This window comes from Mytilus trossulus, chromosome 8 (genome assembly GCF_036588685.1).
Source record: "Mytilus trossulus isolate FHL-02 chromosome 8, PNRI_Mtr1.1.1.hap1, whole genome shotgun sequence".
Taxonomy (NCBI): Eukaryota; Metazoa; Mollusca; class Bivalvia; order Mytilida; family Mytilidae; genus Mytilus; species Mytilus trossulus.
The window spans coordinates 68,865,327-68,889,473 of record NC_086380.1 but is presented as its reverse complement, the minus strand read 5'-3'; the positions used below and the strand labels follow the sequence as shown (position 1 = coordinate 68,889,473).

At 31.2% G+C, this 24,147-nt stretch overlaps 1 protein-coding gene across 1 annotated transcript; it reads left to right on the top strand.

Moving 5' to 3' along the window:
* The first annotated feature begins 231 nt into the window (after window positions 1–231).
* Window positions 232–22,502, top strand: LOC134727916 (uncharacterized). Its single transcript, XM_063592311.1, has 4 exons — window positions 232–260; window positions 3,453–3,762; window positions 7,787–7,955; window positions 19,977–22,502. Exons 1-4 carry the CDS (start codon window positions 232–234, stop codon window positions 21,875–21,877), a joined length of 2,409 nt encoding a protein of 802 aa, XP_063448381.1. The 3' UTR covers window positions 21,878–22,502.
* Window positions 22,503–24,147: the final 1,645 nt, after the last annotated feature.

Below are 24,147 nucleotides of genomic sequence, written 5' to 3'. Positions count from 1 at the left end.
CTTTATGTGTACCAGATTAGGACGTTATAAGATATGAAAATATATGAGATTTCGTCCTTTATAGTTCGAAGTCAAATATGATCAAATTTCAATGAAATTGACAAATACCAAAAACATAATTAAATTGTGCATATCAGATTAAGAATATGTACATTTCTTGTAACTTAGGCGCCTGATCAGGATATATTTACACTGTCTTATAGGAACAATTGTAAGCTTTATTTATCAAATATGTCTGCACTGTTACTGGCTAGGGAAAAGTAAGAAACAAAATCATCTTTTTAAATGTGATAGAAATGATATTTGTTGATGTCGTCATTATGTTTAAATAGCTAAAACAAGATACATTTCACCAATTTAAAATGAACAGAGCTTGTCTAACATTATTATTATTTTTAAAATAGAAATTCGTTTAAAATAATTCATTATCTACACTTTAAAACAAGATTTTGAAATATTTCCCTTAATCTGTATTTCCCATTTCTATGAATTTTTGTTTCACTTGATCTTATCGAATTAACTTTATCAATTGCTGTAAAACATGACATACAATTAAAGCTGTTGCTATGAATATGCATAAAATATTTGCCACGAGACATTAAGCAAGCAGCAATTAATTTCCTTGTATATCAATGCTATTTGTGTGTCTGGTATAATCGAATGTGACATAACGACTTTCTTTTGATTCAAGTGTATTCAGACGGTCATCATTATCAATTAATCAACAAAATCACGCGCCTTTTACTATCAGTGAATAAAGGCAGCTATCTACCAAAAAAAAGTCACATGTATAAATATTATAAATAGAATGGGTCAGCGTTCTAACAACCAAGCTATCACTGCCGTACATTACTGTAAATTCATTTATTTTTGTGGGTACCAATTTTAGTGGATAAAGGAAAACTTACTTGTTCCTGGATATTTAATTTTGTGGTTTTGCCGAGGTCTGCATGCAAGCCTATTGAAAATTTGACATTCGTTGAACACTTAATTTCGTGGTTTACTTGTAACCACAAAATCCACAAAAATTAGTACCCAACGAATAATAATGAATTCACAGAATATGATATGAACAGAAGACAACAATTACATTCTACACATTCTATACACCTACAAAACACGAGGGAACACAGTGTTAGCAGTATGAAAATAAGGAAATAAAACTTGTTTCACTTTGAATGCAATGTTGTAATTATTTTTTGTAAATAATATGTACCGAAAAACTTTGATATTTTTTTCAGAAAGGCATGGACCATACATCAATAATGTAATAGGCTTTAAAAGTGCACGGATACATTTTTAAAATAATAGCACCCATCTTAGAGGAAGAAGAGAAATATGTCAGATTATCTTTGTTATTGAAAGGAGTGGCAACCAGAGCAGTCCGTACTTATTTTGACAGATCATTTCCCCCTACCTTTCTACCTTCAACACTGAATACAAACTACAATACTCTTAATGATTAGAAATTCAAAAGAGTTTTAACACAGACTCAGTGGGATCTACTGTTTCCAACAAATGGTATGCTTTATATGATTGCTAAGGGATATGTATTGTTTGCCAAAAAAACTGCTCCTATGAATGCATCCAACAACAATCATCAGCAAAATAAGCATCGAATGTGCGATCATTTTCTAGCAAAGATTTCTTTTAAACCCATCACCGGATCATCTTAAACCAAATTGCTGTAACTTGAGAGTTTTTGCTCCAGATAGACGGACAAACTGTGACTTGAAGATTAAAAAACACTTTTCAATTGCTGTTAATAATGTGCCTTAGATGTTTTATGTGTGCATTTGGACTTATGTAGTAGACTCCACATATATTTATAATACAGCTATATCCTGAACTGCTTTACACACTAGCACTAAAGGTCATTTCAAGAAAATACTCCAGAATGTCTAATCATCTATCAACAACAGTGTCTTTAGTGCTCTACCTTAATGCAATCTTCAGCCCATTGATATAATCGTAGAGTTGACATCGTTCCTGTTCAACAGTCAATTTAAACGTTTCAGATATCTTAGAGGCTATGTTATAAATAAGTCAGCAGATCAACATTTACTTAAACTTTAGATGACTTTGAATATCCGGACTATGATACTTTTAATATAACAGGTTTACTTCAATCTAGCTTGTTATAGGTGCTCTTTCTTGAAATATTCCTTCAAGATTGAAAATCTTTTAATGTTACCGGTGTGTGCATCTGATTATAAAACGTTAAATGTTACAAGTGTTCATCATTCTCACACTTTCGACATAACATATATTCTTCATTCGCTTACTCTTGATTCAGGTATACCCCTTCAAATACTTTTGATGGTTCAGGCTTCTTCATTCTAATACGTAAGATAAAACACGTGTATTTTATGTGGATTATGTTACAGTTTCCAGTGAACTCCACTGTAAACCTTTTCTTTCTGTTACAGTTGCAATGTATTCCAATACTTTTGATACAACAGGTGAACTTCGTTGTTTACTAGTATTTCATTTTCATATTATTGATGCTACAAATGTAGTTCAGTCTCATACTTTTAATCTTCCAGTTGTATTTCGTTTTAATACATTTGATGCTACATGTGTACTTCCTTCAAGACCTTTAATGTTAAAGGTGTACTTTATTTCCATTCTTTTTATATGAAAAGTGTGCTTCTTTCTGCTACTTTTTGTTACATGTTCACTTTACTTAATTGTCATACTTTTGATGTATCAGATGAATCTTAATCGTATTCTTTTGATTATACAGGTGTACATCATGTTTATACATTTAATGTTATAGAAGTACTTATTGTCATATTCTCGTGTAATATGTGTACTTGTTTCTTATGCTTTTGATAACACAGGTGTTCTTAATTTTAAAACTTGTGATGTTATAGGTGCACTTCATTATCATACTTTTAAAGTATAAGTTTTTTTCGTGCTATTATGTTTTTACTTTCAAAGTGAATGTTATTGTCAAACGTACACATGTACTTCATATTTATTTTATAAAACAGATGTACTTCATTCTTATGATATCGAAGTTAATATTCGTTATAGGTGTACTTATTTCTATACTTTTAATGTTGCGGGTGTACTTCTTTCCCTTGATTTACACAGGTTGGCTTCTCGTACTTTAGCTTTATAGGTCTACTTTATTCAATTTCTTTTGATATTATTGATGTACTTTGAATTTCCTTTGATGTTGTAAATATACTTGACTCTTAATTTTGGTATTACAAGTGTACTTGTATCTCTAACTGTTGGTGTTAAAGGCTTTTGATATCACATAAGTGTATACTTCAATCTAATACTTGTGATAATATAATTGTACTTCACTAAAACAATTTCAATGTTACGGTTGTGCTTAAATATGCTATTGTTTGTTTCAAAGGTTTTCTTCATCTCTTACACTTTTGATGTAACAGATGTACATTATACTCATACATTTGATATAACACATGATGTTGTAGGTGTAATTCATGTAAATACCTTTTGTGTTACGTTGATACTGTTGATGTTGCAGGTGTACTGAATTGTGATACTGTTTGTTTTATAGGTGTACCTGATTCTACAACTTTTGATGTAACTTTGATGATTTGTTTGATCCGAAACCTGACATCTGTGTCCCGGCCAATCAATGGATTTGACAAACTACCATTATCAGCGGAGACATCTCCAGGACCTGATCTAGCAAGGATTAAATGGTATAGAAACATATTGGCTCATCCTGACAAAATCGCCACTGTTGATTTTAATACAGCATGGAGTAATATATCTGATGTAAGTGTTTCACAGGTATCAGTAGAGTCGAAAGAAAAACGCCTGAATCGGACATATTAAGGTCAATCTGTCAACACAAAAAGTACCCATATGTAAATCGATTACGCCCACAAACAGTGCCACCTATATTTGTTTCTACGGTATCATTGTGAACGATGTTCCGTTCTGTAGTAAATTAAAATATTAAATTTACTGAAGCATAGAAAAGTAAGTGTATAAAATAAACAAAAGATATAATTGCACATGACTGGTATGCTTGATTCGCTGGCAACGTGCGTAATGTCCTTTATTCCAAGATTGAAAATTAGTTGGTTTCTTACGTCAAAATGGCAGATTACAATGTTTAGATCTTCCCATCAATTTGAGAGCTCACACGATTGCGTATACAATCATTAATGTGCATATTATGTATTGTGTAGGGTAGCTTATCCAATGGGATTTACTGTTATGAAATGACTATACGTTACCGTTCATCGTTACAAAATAGTCATGTGTTTTGTGAGGATATCTCAGGCATGTTGTGTATTCACTATTTACGGTAAAAAATCAATCAATTACAGAACTAATAAGATAATCAGACATGTTTAACTGTCTGCTTTAGTTCAAATTCGTGTAAATAACCCGAACGCATGGTGGATCGTTTTGAATTCAAGCACAGCAGACAAACACGTGGTAGATTATTAATGTTTGTTTACCTAAATTGCACTGTGCTGTTACTTAATACTTAGAAATAACCATTATCGTGTTATTATTGGCTAACAGCAGAGACAATCAATTTTACAATTGCATTTTAATACACTCAAGAGTTACATAACACACCTTGCCTAAGATGTAAATTATCATATTTACATCATTTATTTGCATTTGATATATTTCATATACATGTATGTATATAGAGAACAATGAAGAAAATTAGCATACATGGGTTTAATTCCCACCCTATGTATTAATTTTCATACTAATTAAAGTTTTGTTGGTAAATAGGACAGGTTGCAATTGGCCATTATGTAGTGTCTAAAAATGCTGATTGATGTGGCCAAGTCCTCAGCATCCTTTTTTCTTATAAGTTCTAAGTATACATCAGCTCCTCTTAAGATAAGTAGGAGACGCTTTACATGCAGAGGCTAATTCCTGCCTTTTTTGTTTCTATTATTCCCTTATTTATATAATTATATGTTTTATATTCTCTTGCAGTTTTAAAGCTTAAAAGCTACTATTACTCTTTTTCCCATCTGCCTGAAAACAATGAAATGTATTCATTGCTGATTTCTGTAAAGTGACCTACAACTGCATGAAGACATGACAGGCACATTGGTGGATAGTTTTGACTTTTGATAACTATTTAGACTGTTACATTGTATCTCATTGGAAATCATTAAACAAATCTTTATTTTGGTACAGTTTGGGTGCTAAAGTAAGTGACAACTAAACATTAAATCAATAGAAAGAACAATTTTACAATGATTTCAGTAAACATATTTATCAACAATGAATTTGGTTGTATAAATTGTGTCAATATCTTAATAATGACAACTGTAAAATTTTGTGAACTGCCACGAATATCTTGTGCAAGATGTCATTTTAATAAGTTCCCTAATGAATAGTATATAGATGTTTAAAAAAAAATCAAAAGTATACATACTGATTCAAGATTAATATTTTGAGCTATCAATTTAATTTTTTTTTTAAATTAATTAAATAACAACTTATTGCAATAATCATGATGTAAATTATAATTATACAAACTAGCAGTCTGATATATGTGATACATATATTACTTTATGCAGTGTTTTTTTTAAATTATGATGTATGTCTTAAAAAACAGATTTTTGATAAATTTTGCAAAATTGTCAGTATTTCAACCACCTGTAGGGCTAATAACACTCTTTTGTTTAAACAATGCTTTTATAAATTATTTACTGATCAGCTTTAGTAAACATGCATTACTCCATCAATAGTTTAATTAAAGGACTCAAAAGTTGTTTGTAGGACTTTTGAAGTCAAATATCTTATAGAAAAAAAATCAAAAACTTGTAAAATTGGGGTGGAGGTTGGGGGCGGGGTAGAGGGTCCAACTATATTTTCACATTCTTATGCATTGATCGTCCATGCAAAGAAGGGTTCCAATCCCCAGACCCCTTAGATCCGACACTGTATCTTAAACTAGGTATAATAAAACAAAAATTGTACGTGTAATTCTGTCCAGTGCAAATTGACTTTTTTCATTCAATGTTAACGTTCACAATTTTGAAGCATGCATTGACTACAATTTCTTTTTCAGAGATATTTATTTTCATGTAATGCAACGTTAAATTCTATTTGTATACACTTTCTGCTGACAAATGGACGCTAAACACTTCTTGCTTGTATTTTTAGGGTATGAAATAAAATATATATTTTCTGTTAAGTTGAATAATCGCCCCTCACTTTATAAAAGACCTGGATCTTCTAAAAAGTTCTTGCTTTTCTCAGAATTTGCCGTTGTTACATCAGAAAAAAAGGCTACCGATAATTATGCCTGACGATCATTGATGTCACACATAAAGGACAAATCTTTTTGCAGATTATAGTAGAAAAACAAAGATAGTTGGTAAATAAATGTATTGTTTCAAAATATCATTAAAACAGAATCTCTGTCAATAAGTTATGTTTCCACTCTTATCAGTGAAATCTTAAATATGTAAATTGACCGACAAGCCTCGCATCTTGAAACGTAAATGTCTGGAGGAGAGAACTATTGTTTCACAATTGATGCTGTGTTAGAATTTATAATATAACTCTTTTTTCCAATATGATCAGCAAACAAAGGGTCAATCTATAAGTTCTTCAGTCTAAATAACTCTGTTAATCTTATTTCTGATGCAACATTAGTGCACCGGATTAAAAACTTTCTATTTTAGATATAAAATTAAAGTGTAATTTTAGAGTGAAATTTATATTTAAAAAAGAAATTGTTCTTTTAACAACCAAAATGTAAACTGAGTTTATTTTCATATTCTTAATGATAAATTTGATACAAAGAAAGTAAAACAAAGACCTGTATCTACCATCAGGGTGTTTTACAATTTAAATTTTCAAAGAAAAGTCAGTTAAATAAAATCTCAAGTTTTCTTTTTGCCTTTGGAAGTTTTCAAAAACCTGTAAGTACTTGAATAATGGCATGTTCAACCATTCCATGACTATGTTAATGTTACAACAGTAGAGGAACATGACATATTGAATAGTTATTCATGAGAGTGTCAAAATATAACTGCTATCATTAATTTTACTCACATTTATTGTTGTGAGCTTACAATGTCCTCCGATGCGTGTACCGAATTGTCTCCCTTCGATCTCCGCTTCGACACGAATAAGCTGACACAAGTGCGTATCCATTTTTTTGGTGATCAATGATGGACAAAATAAGAACTAAAAAATTATTTTACTGCATATTTTATACCCCTCAACACGGTACCATACCTATTTAAGGAATAGTTAGGGATTTTCAGTGGACCTAGGCAAATTTCCAAAACAAATATCACTTCACTCGTGAGTTTATAAATCTTTAACAACATTTTTTAATAAAAAATAATGTATAAAAAGAAAGCTTATTCAATCTTTAATTGAATACTTTCATTTTTATTAATGTACGAGTACAAATAACACGAAACGAGTAAAAAAATCCACAAGGCATGCACGTTTAACAAAAAATCGTACACACTGACCTTTTGTCACGTGACCAATATCTTGATTTTAGAAGCCATTGTATCGTTTGCCGCAAATCTGGTGATTTTGTCCATAGCATTGACAGGTCATGAGGGGCCTCTACTATTCAAAATCATTGATCACGTATGTATTTTCTTCCAATTTTCATTGAGCCAGATTAAGGTATGCAGTTTATAAGCTTAACCTTTCTTGTGCTCAAGTGACATCAATATTGAAAGATTAAATAACTAGCTTCCTTGGAATACTGAATAAAAATGGTATCGGTACCATATAATTATATATAAGGTTATGGTGACTAGGTTTCAAATATTTATTGTAGGCTGTAAGTAGATTGGGTGGTCAGTCACTGCATGAGGAGTGCCTAGAGTTAAAGGTGAAAATCTTAGATCATTCAAATCAGGAAATTATGCTAGAAATCAAACAATCACAGAAAGTGATGGAAGAAATTAGAGTTATTTTGAAAGATCCAATTCCATGGAACATAAGAGGTATATAACACTTATTTAGACCAGATGTGTAAAACTTAACTGTTATAATTAAGATGTGAAACAAGCCCATTTATTGACTGTATTACGGTATACTGCAGTTGTTTGTCTCTCTGTCTTTCCATATATCTGTTCGTAGTTTACATGACAGACAATAACTCAAAAACGCTTCAACAAATTTGCATGAAATTTGGGTAATTATTTTTATCAATTGACGTAATCTACCTTTTAAGTTATATATATTTTCATATAACAGATTTTCGTAGTAAACATCGGTTATTGGTTTGGAAATGTACGGCGGACGGTGGTCGGATTGATGGACAGTTGGGTAGATGCCAAACAGTGTCCGTTTTTAAAAAAAGATAGATTTGTTGTTTCCTGTGACTAAAGGTCAAGTTCAATTTTCACAATTTTAGATTTTCTCGTTGTTCAGTTATAACCCTTTCCCAGAAAATATTTTTTTAAAGAATTAATCATTTTTTTTACAAAGGGAAATAATCCATTTTTTGTAAAATTAAAAGACATTATGTGAATGATAAAAGAAATTTAGGATTTTTTTCTTTTCTTATGTAAATTTTATGAAACAGTTTGTGATAGGTTTGTTTGTTATTCTATATAAACTAATTTTCTGTATGCTATATATATTTATACTTATGAAGTTAATTCGTTTAATTAGACAACGATCTATTTTCATTACAGGATATGTTACAATGCGAAGATAAAGTTGATAGATAAGTTGCAGATCTATATTAGTTTTTGAAAAAAGGGGAAAATTGAATCGATACATATAGCATTACATCATATCTAGTTCTAGAAAACCTATTTGTATTGATTAAGGTAGCACAATACAAAGATTTTTTTACTTCCAATCACTAACATTTGAAATGCTGTAACTTTCTTATGAATGCATAGAAAATAATAAAAGAGGTACATATAGATAGATAATAGATTAATCTTTTAAATGAATGTAATATTTTTATTATGCAATCATTATGTAATCAATTATTATATAATTAGTGGCAAAATCTGGGTAAGGTCACTTGAATGAATTTAGCTCTTTCATCTCTTTAACTATACAGAAAATTTTAACGAAATCTTAATCAACACATCATGGGCTTCAAAAGGGTGTCTCAGATTGTCTCTATGGTATTCTATTCTCTCATAAATCTCCAATTAGTGAAACATCCTAACCACATAAAAGAAGATAATGTTCTTATTCATATTTCGCCTTCGGTCTCAAGTAATGAATTAGCTTAACTTCTCTATGAGGGGTGAAGCTTACATATAATTTCTCTGTTTAAAGAAACAAACTATACCTGGCCAGTGACCTTGACCCTAGTATATAAGCACCTGTTCCATAATAACTTGTCATTATTTTTCTTGAGGGTGAAGTGGACACTTCACGTCTGAGACTACTATTAAAGTAGTCTCAGCTTCACGTGCGTTCTTTTTAGTTATTTTATTTTTATCTTAAATTTGGGAGAAAGTTATTAAAGTTACATTAACTTGTCTACGAAGTACGACAAGTTCTAATGTTATTTTGTTATTTACAAATAATAATTCCTCAATTGTCTACGATGTATGACAAGTGTTGATGGAAATGAATTTAAAAATTTCTAGTCTACGATGTATGACAAGTGTTCATGGAAATTAATTAAATATTTTATTGTCTACGATGTATGACAATTTTATATATTCATTAAGTTTTTGCATTAGTACGATGTACGGCACATGTGTTACTTAATTCATACTCCTGTTTGTTAAACAGGTAGATATTTAAAAGTATTTCTATTCACCTGAAGGGTGTGAGTACTCTTCACAATTTACACGTGTTTTACCTGCACAGGTACACATTTTGTATTACAATGGCTGAATTTGTTTATGCAAATGTATTGTTTTTGCAAGATGTTTAGAATGATGTTTACACTTACTAGGGTGATGGTTATGATTTTAATCACCTCTGGAATGTTTTAGAAATTATAAAGATGATAAATCTAATAGGAAATCAAGAGGTATTTTGAATAAATCCTCTTCATAACAGTTATAAAACCTAGTAGTTTTATAATAGGTCATAATGGCATGGCATTTGGAAATAATTGACAAAGCAACAGAACCTGTTAAAAGTAAGTTTTAAAATCTAGTGCTACTTGTATAACTTCAAATTCTACTTGATTTGTGAATGTTTCTCACGAAAGTGCTGTTGAGATTTAAGATAGGCATGTATATTGTTACATTTACTCATTATTATTAATGTAGTAAAGAACCTGTATGAATCATGAGGTTTGAGACAGTTTCACTGCCTTCAACTCTAGCAGAGTTTGTAGAGAAACCTGCTGCTTTATTTGATTTTTGCCATTAGAGGCTTACTTTTATGAAGATTTAGTTCTAATTTTTTGATCTGATCTACTGAAATGATACGGTGTATGTACCTCTTTTTGGAGTTTGTGTCATGGCTGATGATAGTCCAGCTGGAGTTGATTTTGATACGTCTTTTGATCCTGCATTAAGGTTTTCAGAAGCCTTTAAGGCTTCTTTTAGTGAGATTAATGGTCCATTATCTCATCCTGTTTATTGATCAGTTTAATCATGATTTTGATAAAATCAGGAAAATATAAAGTTCATAGAGGAAATAATACTATCACACTGAGAACTGTGACAATCCTAGTGTGTCGGGGATAAATTAAAATCGAAATAGACAGGCCCACTCTGTGGTTTCAAAGATGCAGGGAACCCAGAGATATTTTCTTAAGGGGTTGATCATTACCCCTATTGTCGAGTTGGCTATTTCTTGTTGTAAGAATGAGCCATTGGATCTTGATAATACAAGGATTTTATTGTAAAATTCTATTTGTTTGTTTGACCATGGGTTTCTGGTTAAACCCATAGGAGATGCTCAGAAATATTTAGATGATAAAACTTTTTTGTAATTCTGTTGTGATAGTTGCTTTATCACATTTCTAGTTATGATTGCAAAAAGCAAACTTGTGTTTATACAAATATTCTAAAGCAAATTATAGATTCCTTGGAAGAGGTTCCAGGTCTAGCAATTAATTTACTCCCAGCTGTTATGGGAAAGGCAATATCAGTTTTTTAACTGCAGATGCTCTGTTGGTCAACTAGTGTACTATACTAGTAGGCAATTCCCTTCATTGAGAGGGAGAGGTTTCCAAAAGGGAACAGATAATTTCGAAGAGGTCACTTTTCTCAACCAGTTGCTATATATACAGTAGATAACTTAAATATTATGTTTTGGAAAATGTTTCTAATGATCTATTGATATTAGATATATTAAGAAATGGTTATAAAATTATTTTTAATGATGTACCACAAGGTTTATCATTTTTGAATTAAATACATTTCACCTTTCATAAGGATGAATTATTTTCATAAGTCCAAAAATTGATAGCTAAGGGAGCTATTTAAGAGGTTGATCGATCAATGGAAAATCAGTTTATTTTTATATTTTCTAAGTTCCTAAGAAAGATTGGTCTTCAAGGCTTGTATCTATTTGAAAAATTCAAACAAACTTAGTTTGTGGCTAATCAGCATTTGGAGCAGGACCATTTATCTTTTGTTTAGATATAATTCTTTTTAGAATAATTATCTATATATATATATATAGAGAGAGCTAACATCTATAGATCTCACAGATGCATATTTAGGTATCATTTATGATTATATCACAATTTCCTGATTCATGTGGAAAAGACATTGATATGATATTTATGTTTTTTGTTTTGGATTGGCTTCTGCATCAAGAGTTTTTACTAAGGTTTTAAAACCTGTCTTATGTATTTATGAAATAATGTCACTTGAAGTATATACATGCTATAGTTTATACATTGATGATTCTTTTATTATGGATCAGAGTTTAGATGATTGTATTGTGAATACAGAAGAAGTGGTGCAAATGCTTGATAAGCTGTGCTTCGGAATAAATTTTGAGAAGTTGGTACTCATTCCTTGGAAGCACATTGTTTTCCTTTGTCTCATTATTGATACTGAGCTATTTAAGTTTTTTCTGACAGATGAGAAATGGTAAAATTATCTCCCTTGGGAAATTTTTCTTAAATAGAATTGTGTAACTGTATTTTAGATGATTTACATCATATATTGGTCTTGTGACGAATGCTTTTAATGTAGTATCTGTGGGAATGTTACATTGCAGATATGGCAAGAAATAATGTTGAAACACTGTATAGTTGTTACAAAGTTTATTATCATCAATAGGCATGATAGGTGAAATTTTTTAACAATTTAAAATCAGAAATTAAAAATTTTATTTATAGACCCATCCAAATAAGTTTTTGGATTGAACCAGATTCCTCTGACAAAAGAAGGATTTGGGATCCAAATTTGAAGAAAATGTTTCTGTTGGTAGAATGTATTGGAGCTTCTTTAAGAGTATGCACTCATTTAATATAGATTTCATAGTATTGTTGGCTATATTTTTCTTTTGGAGAAAAAGTTTTAGTCACAGATAGTTATACAATCAGAAAATACTATTTCAGTAGCTTTTATTATGCAATAGGAGGTATAACCTCTTTGTCACTTAACATACTTACTACAAATGTTTCATTATTTGGGCTTGGTGTTCAAGAAAGAACATTTTTATCACTGCTCTTTTTATTCCTCGTAAGAAATTTTTGATGCTTATCATATGTCTAAAAAATTTACAGATTCAAAAGGATGGCAATTGAAAGAAGATGTATTAGTTTTGTTGTTAGTACATTTTCATTTTCAAATCTGTAGATAATTACTTCATTGTCTTTAGACCAACAAGCTCCTTTCAGAGATGTTTGTATTTTTCATGATCAGAATTAAGACCTTATATTTTCCCATCTTTTTCATTGTTGGGGATAATTATAAAGAAAATTATTAGTGATAAAGTTCAGAAGGCTCTTTTGGTTATCCTTTTTTGGCTTGCTAAGAGTTGGGTTTCTTTGCTAAAACCAATTTTAATTTATTTGCCAGTTAAACTGCTAAGCATAAACATTAGTAACAATGTTGTATACTGAAGATAATGTCTTTCCGTCAGGAAGAGACTTAATTTAACTGTATATTGTAAAGAATATAAGTGAACCAACACCTGAAGAGTTGATTGTGCAGTAGGGTAAAAACGTGTGTATTATACTCAGAAATCACTTTAATATAAACAGGAGATTTCAGAATCATTTGTAAAATATATTTACACTTCATCTTGGAGACCTTGCATCTATAATCAAGCATTATCAATATTTTTTGAGAAATTTCATTATTTGGTGTGATCAATTCCTTATCACCATCTAAAAAGGATGTTATTGATTATTGATTTTTTTGTAAAACTCAAGTTTTTCATATTCAGCATGTTTAATGTGAATTTTCCTTGTTCTATGTTGAAACAGACTTTATCCTTTAAGAACAAGATGTTACTGAATTTGTTTGTTTACTACATGTATTTGTGTCAGGTTGCTGAAACCTGAATCTGCAATTGAAGAGTTAGATACTCTTTCACTTGGGAGATGAATTTAGTGCTATCTGTTTTAGGTTCTTAATATTCATTGGAGTATTTAACATTGAAGACTGTCTTTTATACTTGTGTCTTTATTTGCCTTGACTACATCTGCCTTAAAGTACTATCTTTATCAGCTGTAGATTTACATTCTATGTCTTTCATTCAGAGACATGGCACTTTATTTTTTCATATACATGAGTTTTTGAAAAATACTAGATATGTTAGTTAGTTTACCTTATGAGGTGATCAAAGGTTTTGATAAACCAAAACTTTGTGTTGTTAAGACAATGATTTATCATGTTTTGTGTACAGAATAGGTGAGAGAATTCATCTAAGTCTTTTCGTAAAGTTTAGATAGTTAGAGAGAGTTCTAATTTTCCGAGGTTTTAAGGTTAACTCATTTAGAGGAACCTCTTCTTAAGTGCATTTAGCTTCAGGATGTTCTATTAAGGACATTATGGCAACAGTTTTGTCTAGACATATGGTAAAACTTTTTCAAGTTCTATAACAGGAGAGTAAATAATATCAGTACTAAAACACTTTTCTTCAGTTGTAGTTACTGGATGATCTTGTGATTTTTATCCTTTATTAAATGTTGGCATTTATATAAAAATTGTTTTATAGTTTGTGTCTACACTTTAAACAAGCTAATTCATTACTTGAGACCGAAGGCGAAATATGAATAAGAATGTTCCTTCATCCAAGCATATCTTGGATGTGCAGGATGAAGGTCATTCTTAGAATATGAGCCTGAGGCTCGAAAGTAATTAATTCCCACCCTAGGGATTATCAGTCAGACCCACCCTTTTCCACTGGGTTTTATATTTGGTCGACACAAACTTGCTTTAAATTATGACAAGTTATTATGGAACAGGTGCTTATATACTAGGGTCAAGGTCACTGGCCATGTATAGTTTGTTTCTTTAAACAGAGATATTATATGTAAGCTTCACCCCTCAAAGAGAAGTTAAGCTAATTCATTACTTTCGAGCCTCAGGCTCATATTCTAAGAATGACCTTCATCCTGCACATCCAAGATATGCTTGGATGAAGGAACATTTAATTAGGTGTAAAATTTGTTCTATACATTCTATCTGAAATCTGAGACACCCTTTTGTAGGTAGTGGCCATAGGAACAACATATAATAAAATCAAGCCTCTAGGGATACATATGCAGAAGCTAATTTCATTTGAAAGTGGAAATTTGGTGAAAAATATTTTAAACACCGTTAACATTATAATTGGTTACATAATTGTTGCATAATGCTAACAATGCATTAATTTGAAAGAGTAATCTGTTAGCTATCCAAAACTACCATTTTTATAAATTTTCAAGCATTATTAAGAAAGTTACAGCATTTTAAAACTTGGTAGTTGGAGTTATAAAATCTTTGTATTGTGCTACCTTAAATCCTCTTATGTTGGAATTAGATGTTAAACTATTACTTCTGTTCACGGGGAAATTACTCATACTTATTCAGTATTAATAGCATCAAAATTTCTTTAGGATCTTTTTGTTTATGTCAAGTGTGTTATGTGTTATGTGTGTTATGTACGTATTGTTCTGCGTTTACTTTTCTACATTGGCTAGAGGTATTAGGGGGGGGGGTGAGATCTCACAAACATGTTCAACCCCGCTGCATTTTTGCGCCTGTCTCAAGTCAGGAGCCTCTGGTCTTTGTTAGTCTTGTATACTTTTAGTTTGAGTTTCTTGTGTACAATTTGGAAATTAGTATGGCGTTCATTATCACTGAACTAGCATATATTTGTTTAGGGGCCAGCTGAAGGACGCCTCCGGGTTCGGGAATTTCTCGTTGCATTGAAGACCTGTTGGTGACCTTCTGCTGTTGTTTTTCTATGGTCGGGTTGTTGACTCTTGAATACATTCCCCTTTTCCATTCTCAATTGTATGAAGGTAGATAGGTCACAGTTGTTATATACTATTTTATTTTTGTTGTGTGTGATAATGTCCAATTTTTACATTGATCCTATTTGGGGTTCAGATTTGCAAATATCGTTTTCATTACTAATTTGATAATACTCTTTATAATATTTTTTTTCCATACTTAATCAAATGTTCAGGGTTCGACAAGAAAATCAGGTTTGCTGTCACTTGACAGCCTCTTGTGTGTTATTGAGTTATGAGACTTGATGTACCAAAAAGTTGAGATATTCAGTGTTCGTACAATTACCCAAAAGTGCTTACAGCCCTTGGATGGTGTAAACTTCCCAAAAAAACGTTTATGGTGTAATGGTGTATTGCATATGGTGTAATGGTGTAAATTGTATGTGCTATGGTGTAAGGGAAATGGTGTAATGGTGTATGAGGAATGGCGTGATTGTGTAACGTGCGACTGGGAATGGTGTGAATGAACGGTGTACAACATTTGATTAGTTGCAATTGAAGTTCTTTTTTATTTGATTTTTTTCCAATTGTAAACATCAACAATAATAATAATATTAATATTTGAAATTTAATTGCGTTATGGGTAATTTCGGATCGTGTCGATGGAATGGGGAATTATGTATGGTGTATTGTGTAACGTGTATGGTGCAAAGGTGTAACGTGTATGAGGTAATGGTACAAGGTGTATGGTGTAATGGTGTATGGTGTATGGTGTATGGTGTGATTATATATGGTGTTAGTGGGAACTATACACCATCCAAGGACTGAACAGTAGTTTTCTTGGAATTTTGATGACTAATTTATATCTATAAAGATAGCCTCTCTTTTTTTTTATTGATAAATATATAATATGGAACTTTATTGTCTCGACTTGATGGAGTACATAGGTATGATGTTTCCATTGTCGGTAGTTTGTGATTATGTCTAGTTTATGGTGAACCACTAGTGGTAGGTCAATGATAATTGGTATAGAGTTGTATTAATATTGGCTTATGTCATGCATAAATTGGCTCTCGCTCCACACTGTCACAGTCTATTGACTATGAAACTTTTTTTCTTAGTTTACATGTATTAGTTTATGATAAAGTCAGTTTAAGGGGAATGGCAAGTTTTATCTACCTTTTTTAAAGAATAATCTGAAGACCATATGGGAATAATGCCCCTGGAATATATAGGTGAAAACCAATTCTTGAATCTAGGATTTTTTGCACAGAAAGCTGGAAATAGAAATAGTGATTCTTCTTAAAAGCTTAATATATTAGAAGGTGAGAAACAATAATGTTACATGATTTGTATATATATGCCTTATAATATTAGGTCTCCGTCTGTCAATTGTCTTTTGTCCTTAACCTTATTTTCATGTCTCATTGACTACTTGAAAAAAAATTAATCCACAATATCTAAAAGATTTTCTATGATGTTAATTTCTTTCTTATTTTGAATAAAAGGGTAACTATGTCCGTCAGACAGTTTTCATTTGACCTCGACCTCAAGTCTTTCGTCAGTGAACAAGGCTACTTTTTCATGATAAAGTCAATATATCAGATACTATAAACAACAGGTCTATTTTTTTTGGTTTATGTAATGTTTATAAGTACTGAAGGTGTATATGTCCAATTGGCAGGTGTATTATGACCTTGACCTTATTTTCAGGGTTCAGTAGTCTTAATTAAGTTTTTGTGTTCTGGTCTTTTTGTCTAAAACTATATGCAATAGGTCAATTTTATTTTGTGTATGGTAATATTTCATAACAATATCAGTCGAACAAGTTTTATTATGACTTGACCTTATTTCCATGCTTTTTTACCCAGTGTTCATTTTTTTGGGGGTCTGTTTTTCTTCAGCTACAAGCAGTAGCTAATGTAAGTTTGTGGTATGTAAGGATTGTTATGTGTATATGTCTGTCTAGCAGATATCTTCTGGCGTTATTGGATTACTGCCCCTGCATTTAAAATTTAAGTAAATTTTTCTGTTTTGGGTTATCATATTGAATATTATTATAGATATACATAAACTGTAAACAGCAATAATTTTCAGCAAAGTAAGCTCTACAAATAAGTCAAAGTGACAAAAAAAGAACAGTTCCCTTTTGGAGTTATTGCCCTTTATCATGTTTATAGAGAATGTTTAACAATTTTGAGTAAATTTGTGTTATTTTTTATAAAAATCTTCTACTCTGAAACTACTGAGACAAATTTAACCAAACTTGGCCATAACCATTATAAGGATATCTTGTTTAAAATACATGTCCAGTGACCCGACCAACCAACCAAGATATGGCCGTTATGGCAAAAAATGAAACATAGGGGTAAAATGCAGTTTTTGTTAGTACCTCTAAAACTAAAAAGCATTTAAATTAAATTTGACGTTTGGCAGAAATGTATATCAGATTTAGATTTATCTGCCCTGATATTTTCAGAAAAATAGGAGAACTTGTCGTTAGGTTGTTACCCTTGAGTTAATATTTTTTTCAGAAATTTGGCAGTTTTTTTTTATATTGTCTTAGTATCATTATATAATCTAATTATATCTTATATCTAATACTATCAATTATGTATAAACCATATTTTACATGATTTCCAAAGCATCAGTAAATACAGGTGAACGACACAGGCACTTGAGAGCCTCTAGTTTATATCTAATTAAACGTTTACAAAATTTAAGCGATTTATGTAATTTAGTTCTTTTCTTGATTTCGATATTACTGGTTTTTCTACTATTAGTTTAGCAGACGAAAGGACCTAAACAAAAATGCATGTTTCTATTGGATGCAAATTGTGAACTAAAATGAACGGCAACCCACTGTTTTTATTTTATTTTTCTATCAGATATAGCATAAAGTTTTTTCTATAGAAAAAAATACCGAAATCCTATATTAGAAAACATTGAAGTCAAGTTTTATATCTAGAAATATCAACATTTTATCATTTTTTAGAAAAGAATTTGAAACATTTCAGCGTTTGCACTCTTGTTTACGTTATAAAATCTAGGTTAAACTTATATGTAATAAACATTTTTAGTTCAAGAGCGTGGAGAGACGTATTTTCCCAAACAATCTAAATTTTTTTTAATCTAATTCATGTTTGTAGAAATTGCCCCTGAAAAATATATACTTTTTGCACTTTGAGATGCGATTTTGAAAAAAAAAATATGAGCAAGGTTAACAGCGTGTTGCACATAACAATGATTATCAACAGTGACCTTTTATTTGATTGATAGTGGGTTGCTGCCAATCTCTCATTCAACACTTTAGCAAAATAAAGGTCATACATAAATTATAGTAGTAATATATTATGGTGTTGTCTGCCTCTGCCACTGAAAACATTTTGGTTCACAGATAATAACTTGAGTCCATGTAATGTAAGCACAAGCTATGCTAGTATGTGTAGTTGAACATATTTTAAAATAATTTCAATCCGAAGAGTTAAACGGGAGTATGAAATTTTTACCACTATTTTTAGTATTCTAAACAGAATTCCTGTAAGACTTATCTAACAGAAATCTCTCATATTTTGTAAGATTTCTTGCTATCATTGTATCGTTGACTATAACATGCCTTCAAATTGATAGCATTTTTACTAACAAAAAGCCATGAAGACTTGTATTTGGAATATTTGATAGTGTCACTTTGTGAAATCAACTTCTTTTGACAGAAAGTTCTTTTACGTAGTAGGATTGTTGGCCACCTTGTGTAGTTGAACATTTTGTACCGTCACTGGGATATGGACATTTATACAGGTGTCGTAATAAAATATTAGATATACATAGTATGATTGTCAATGAGCCAACAATGCACCAAAGACCATATGGAATTATATGTAAGTACGTATAGTTTCTAGATAGCTTTCATTCCTGCAGCGCCTGCATACGTAGTATATAGCTCCTAGATAGAGTGTTGCTGTTCGAAAGGAAGCAATGAAACAAAGATATGCAAGAGGTGAAGGTGAAATTCTCTCTTTATGAGTTTTACGGACGCCATCACGTGTTTGTTGACCGTTATTGCATGTAAAGCAAGATCTTCGTTCTCTTCCGGAGCCAAAATTTGTGGTAGGGTTTGTGTTGCTCAGTCTATACTTAACTGTGTTCAGTTTTGTGTACTATCGTTTTTAAGCAAATGTGTTGTCTGTTGATTTCAGACTTTGAGTTTGGATGTCCCTTTGGTATATCTCGCCTCTCTTTTCTATGACAATGAGCAAACAAATACAAAATATAAATCACATACAATATGAAAACAAACATTATAGCCTGACTGATGAACAAAATAAAAACAAAAAAACAAATATATTATACAGTTACAGAGGACAATTATTGAATTACAGGCTACTGACTTCGGACAGGAACCGACAGAATGTGGTAGGATTGAACATCAAACCCAACCCTCCCAAAACCTAAATAAAATTGGTGCAACGAAACAACACATCACAAAACTGAACGCAACATATAGAAAAACCTTTGATTCTTTGTTGCTCCTATACATTGTACTTGAGGAATAACTTTGATAAGGAATAAGCAAAGACCTTTGTAGTGTTTTATGATACTAGTATATATCAGTATAGCAAGGTCACAGTAGTCGGTCTCAAAATAAAAGCATATTTTAAGTAAATATCAAATCCTAACTTTTTAGGTCAAATTAAAGAGGAATTAGAAACTTGGACAGAAGATGACAAAATGTTTATAGAAACAAACATAGCAAAGAGTGTATTAAAATGTATTAAAAACCATGGCTGCGTTGTTGTCACCGGAAGTTCGGGAACAGGAAAATCATCATTAGTGCGTCATGTTGCTTTACGAATGCACGAAGGGGACTATGATGTTTTACCGATAACAAGCCCTAAAGAAATCATCAAGTGGTACAATCCAAGTAAGAAAATCCTATTTGTTGTTGATGACTTTTGTGGAACATATACCATTAATCCTACAAAGTTGGAAAACTGGAAAACTCTGAAAGAAACAATTAATATATTACTAGAAAAGAAACCAGTCAAATTAATCATGTCTTGTAGACTTCAGGTTTTCAAGGATGAAAAAATGAAATCTTTATCGTTTTATCAATCATGTGAATGCAATCTTTTATCTGAAGATATGCGATTATCTAAAACCGAAAAACAATCTATTGCAGAGCTGTACTTGAAATCAAACGCCTCCAAGATCAAGGAATTTTATGACATGTTTGACTGTTTTCCTCTTTTATGTCAATTATACAGCAAAAACGCAAATTTGAGAATGGTAGATTTCTTTAGGAATCCATATACAGTTTACAAAGACGAGATAGATAAATTACAGACGGAAGGAGCACATGCAAAATACTGTGCACTTGCTCTATGTGTCATGTTTAACAATCGTTTAAAAGAAGAATTGCTCACAGAAGATGTCGATAAAGATATCGAATCAATTATACAGAACACGTATGAAGCTTGTAAAGTAATGAAAGGAACATCTCGATTGGTACTTCGTGATGAGCTGGATTCACTTACTCATACTTTTATTCGAAAGGATGGAGAAGTGTATAGAACTATTCATGACAAGCTGTTTGACTTTCTTGCTTTTTATTTTGGCAGTACAATGATTTACTGTTTAATTAAGAATGCTTCAAGTCAGTTTATTCGTGAAAGGTTTGTTTTTCAAAAAAAAGGCAAGAGAGATGCATATTTAATAGCTGTATCAGAAAGATATCAGCAAAGTTATATCAATAGATTGGTAGACGACTGGTTAAGAGGAAAGGTAGTAGATGTCTTCTGTAACATCAATATGGACGATAAAATCTTCAGACAAAGAATACTTGTACACTTAAAAGATATAGAAATATCACAACAGAAGGAACTGGCTAGTCTACACGACACAGATTACAAAAACACTGCATTAACACTGTGTTGTTATAAAGGATATATTGATATGGTTACATGGTGCTTATATCATTGTAACAGTATTGTAAACCATTGTCCTAAAGATGGAGTATCACCTCTGTATTGTGCTTGTCAGGAAGGTCATACTGAAGTAGTACAGATGTTAATAAACAATAAGGCTGACATCAATAAGTGTAGAGATAATGGAGTGTCACCTCTGTACATTGCTTGTGAGAATGGACATACTGAAGTAGTACAGGTCTTATTGAGCAATAAGGCTGACTCCAATAAGTGTAGAGATAATGGTGCATCACCTCTGAGCATTGCTTGCCAGCAAGGACATACTGAAGTAGTGGAAATGTTAATAAACAAAAAGGCTGTCATCAATAAGTGTAATGATAAAGAAATATCACCTCTGTTTATTGCTTGTCAGAATGGACATACTGAAGTAGTACAGATGTTAATAAACAATAAAGCTGACATTAATAAGTGTAACGGAACAGGCGTATCCCCTGTTTGTGTAGCTTGTTATAAAGGTCATATAGAGATTGTTGAATTGTTATTAAAACATGAAGCAGATTGTAACATTAAATTAAGAGGACTAAAACCACTAGATATTGCAAGAAGAGAAAATCATATAAAGATTGTACATTTATTAGAAAATAAACAAAATATGCATTAGAAGTTCGTTGGGCATGATAAATCAATTAAAGTATTTTTCTCTAATTATATATTTAGATATAAGGAACTGTTATCATAAGATATAATTGCTAGAGGAGAAATTCATACTGATATTGTAAATGTATTACAAAATTGAAAAAAATGTAAATTAGAAGTTAGGCTGAAATGATCAGCTCGTAAAAGAAGTGTATTTATTATAGTTATCATTAAAAAGTATAACGAACTGCCTTCATACCAATATTGTTTGTTTATCTGATAGACTAATTAGATATTAAAATGTTATTAGAAGCCTAAACAGCGTTATGATTTTACAGCACATTCAACTTGAGGACAAAAAACATTATTAAACAAAACTAGTTGTAAAATGACTTTCAAATTACTTTTGGTATGTAATGTTAAAAACTTATATCATATTCCAAATTAGTTCTTTTATCAATTTTGTCATAACATTCTGTCTGACATGTCATGATACTTGGTGTAAGTAATTTTGGTAAGTTTTGGTACTTCTTAATGAATTTACCATAGGTCTATTTTTGTCTTGAAACGAATGTCAGTAACGTAAACTTTTTTGTATAATGAAGTTTCATATCTCAGAAAGTATAAATGATCTATATCCTTTATTTGCAATTTATTTTTTACCCCAATTCTTCGCTCTTTATGACAAGTATAGTTGAAATGCATTTTTTTAACAAAGTATGCACTAGATTATATAACTTATATTTATTTGTTTCACATTATATTGAAGGTATTCTTTTTAAAAGAAGATGGCTAACGTAGACAATGTAACATTTTGGACAGTGATACTGTGTATAAAAACAAATAAAAATGTTCACTTACAATTGACTTGATTTAATTAATAAACATGTGATTGTTCACGTTTCGATGATTTTAGACCAATATTAAAACCCTCAAGATATTTTTGTCACACGATTTCTCGATTTTCAATCCAACTTAACCTTATTTAAGCCGTAAATCTAAATTGTACAATGATGTATAACACGAGTACCGTTGTTGTCGGAAATTATTCGTACCACGCATACCCAAGTATCACCCTGTATAACACCGATACAGATGAAACCGGACGTTGACGCGTTCGAATCGAACACTTCGTGTAACACTGAGTTCAGACAGTAAGGAATTTATACTTTTAAAGAAAATCCAATATCCATTCTTTGCATATTCTGCTTCAGTATATTCTTTGCCATAATACTCATTACTTACTCCAATGCTTTTGAAATTTTTGTACAGAAACATCGCAAAACGCACGACAATATCAATGATAAAACGTGCTTGGTATTTTAAAATATTCAAAACTTAATGGTTCTCGTGTCTCATAGTTTTAAAACATAAATATAGGAAGATGTGGTGTGAGTAACATTTTTGAAAATTTCCTAATTCAAAATTAACAAAGTTATCAAGATCGTTGGTTTATGTTGTATCTAGAAACAAAATAAATACAAGTTTAAAAGAGTCTTCATTTTTGTATTGTGTACGCTTCGTTGTCATAACACCATTTTATACTGTACGCTTCGTTGCGACAATATTGCGTTTGTCAATGAATTTTGCATGTATTAAATTATGCTTTATTATGATTTTAACCAATATACGTTATGTTTCAAAATTTTTTTTTACCACCATAACATGCAGACAGCAACCCATAATATCCATTGTTTTGTCGAAACACTTCTTGAGGTATTTTGTACAAGCCAAAAAAAAAAATCCTTATGTATACGAAAGTGTAAATTGGTAGGAAAACACAATTACTCGAGATGCAAATATCACTGACTGAGCATACAGATACACAGGTCCGATTTCTAATTTAAAATCATTTTTTAAAGTCTTTACCATACGACATTCAATGTACGGATACACCACTGTCCCAGGTCAGGAGAGGGTTGGGTGCCCGCTAATATGTTAATCTCGCCATATTCTGTATGTGCCTGTCCGAAATAAGAAGCTTGTCATTCAGTGGTTTATATATATTTTTTTGTTCACTATTTTATGCATAAATTAGACCGTTAGTTTTCTCGTTTGAAGTGTTTTACATTTGTCATTTCGGTGTGTTTTATAACTGACTATGCGGTTTGGGCTTTGCTCATTGTTGGAGGCCGTACGTTGACCTATAGTTGTTCATTTTTGTGTCTTTTGGTATCTTGTGAAGAGTTGTCTCACAAAAAATCTTTCTGATATAGATGGCAAACAAAAATAATCAATGGATTAAATTATGCGGTTTTCAAAGCCTGAATCATCAAGACTACCTTACCTTAGACA

Coding starts and splice junctions, on each gene's coding strand:
- LOC134727916 (XM_063592311.1), top strand. CDS start 232: ATGTCTGCACTGTTACTGGCTAGGGAAAA. Junction 261..3,452: donor CTGTTACTGGCTAGGGAAAA/GTAAGAAACAAA, acceptor ATGATGTTGTAG/GTGTAATTCATGTAAATACC. Junction 7,956..19,976: donor AATTCCATGGAACATAAGAG/GTATATAACACT, acceptor CTAACTTTTTAG/GTCAAATTAAAGAGGAATTA.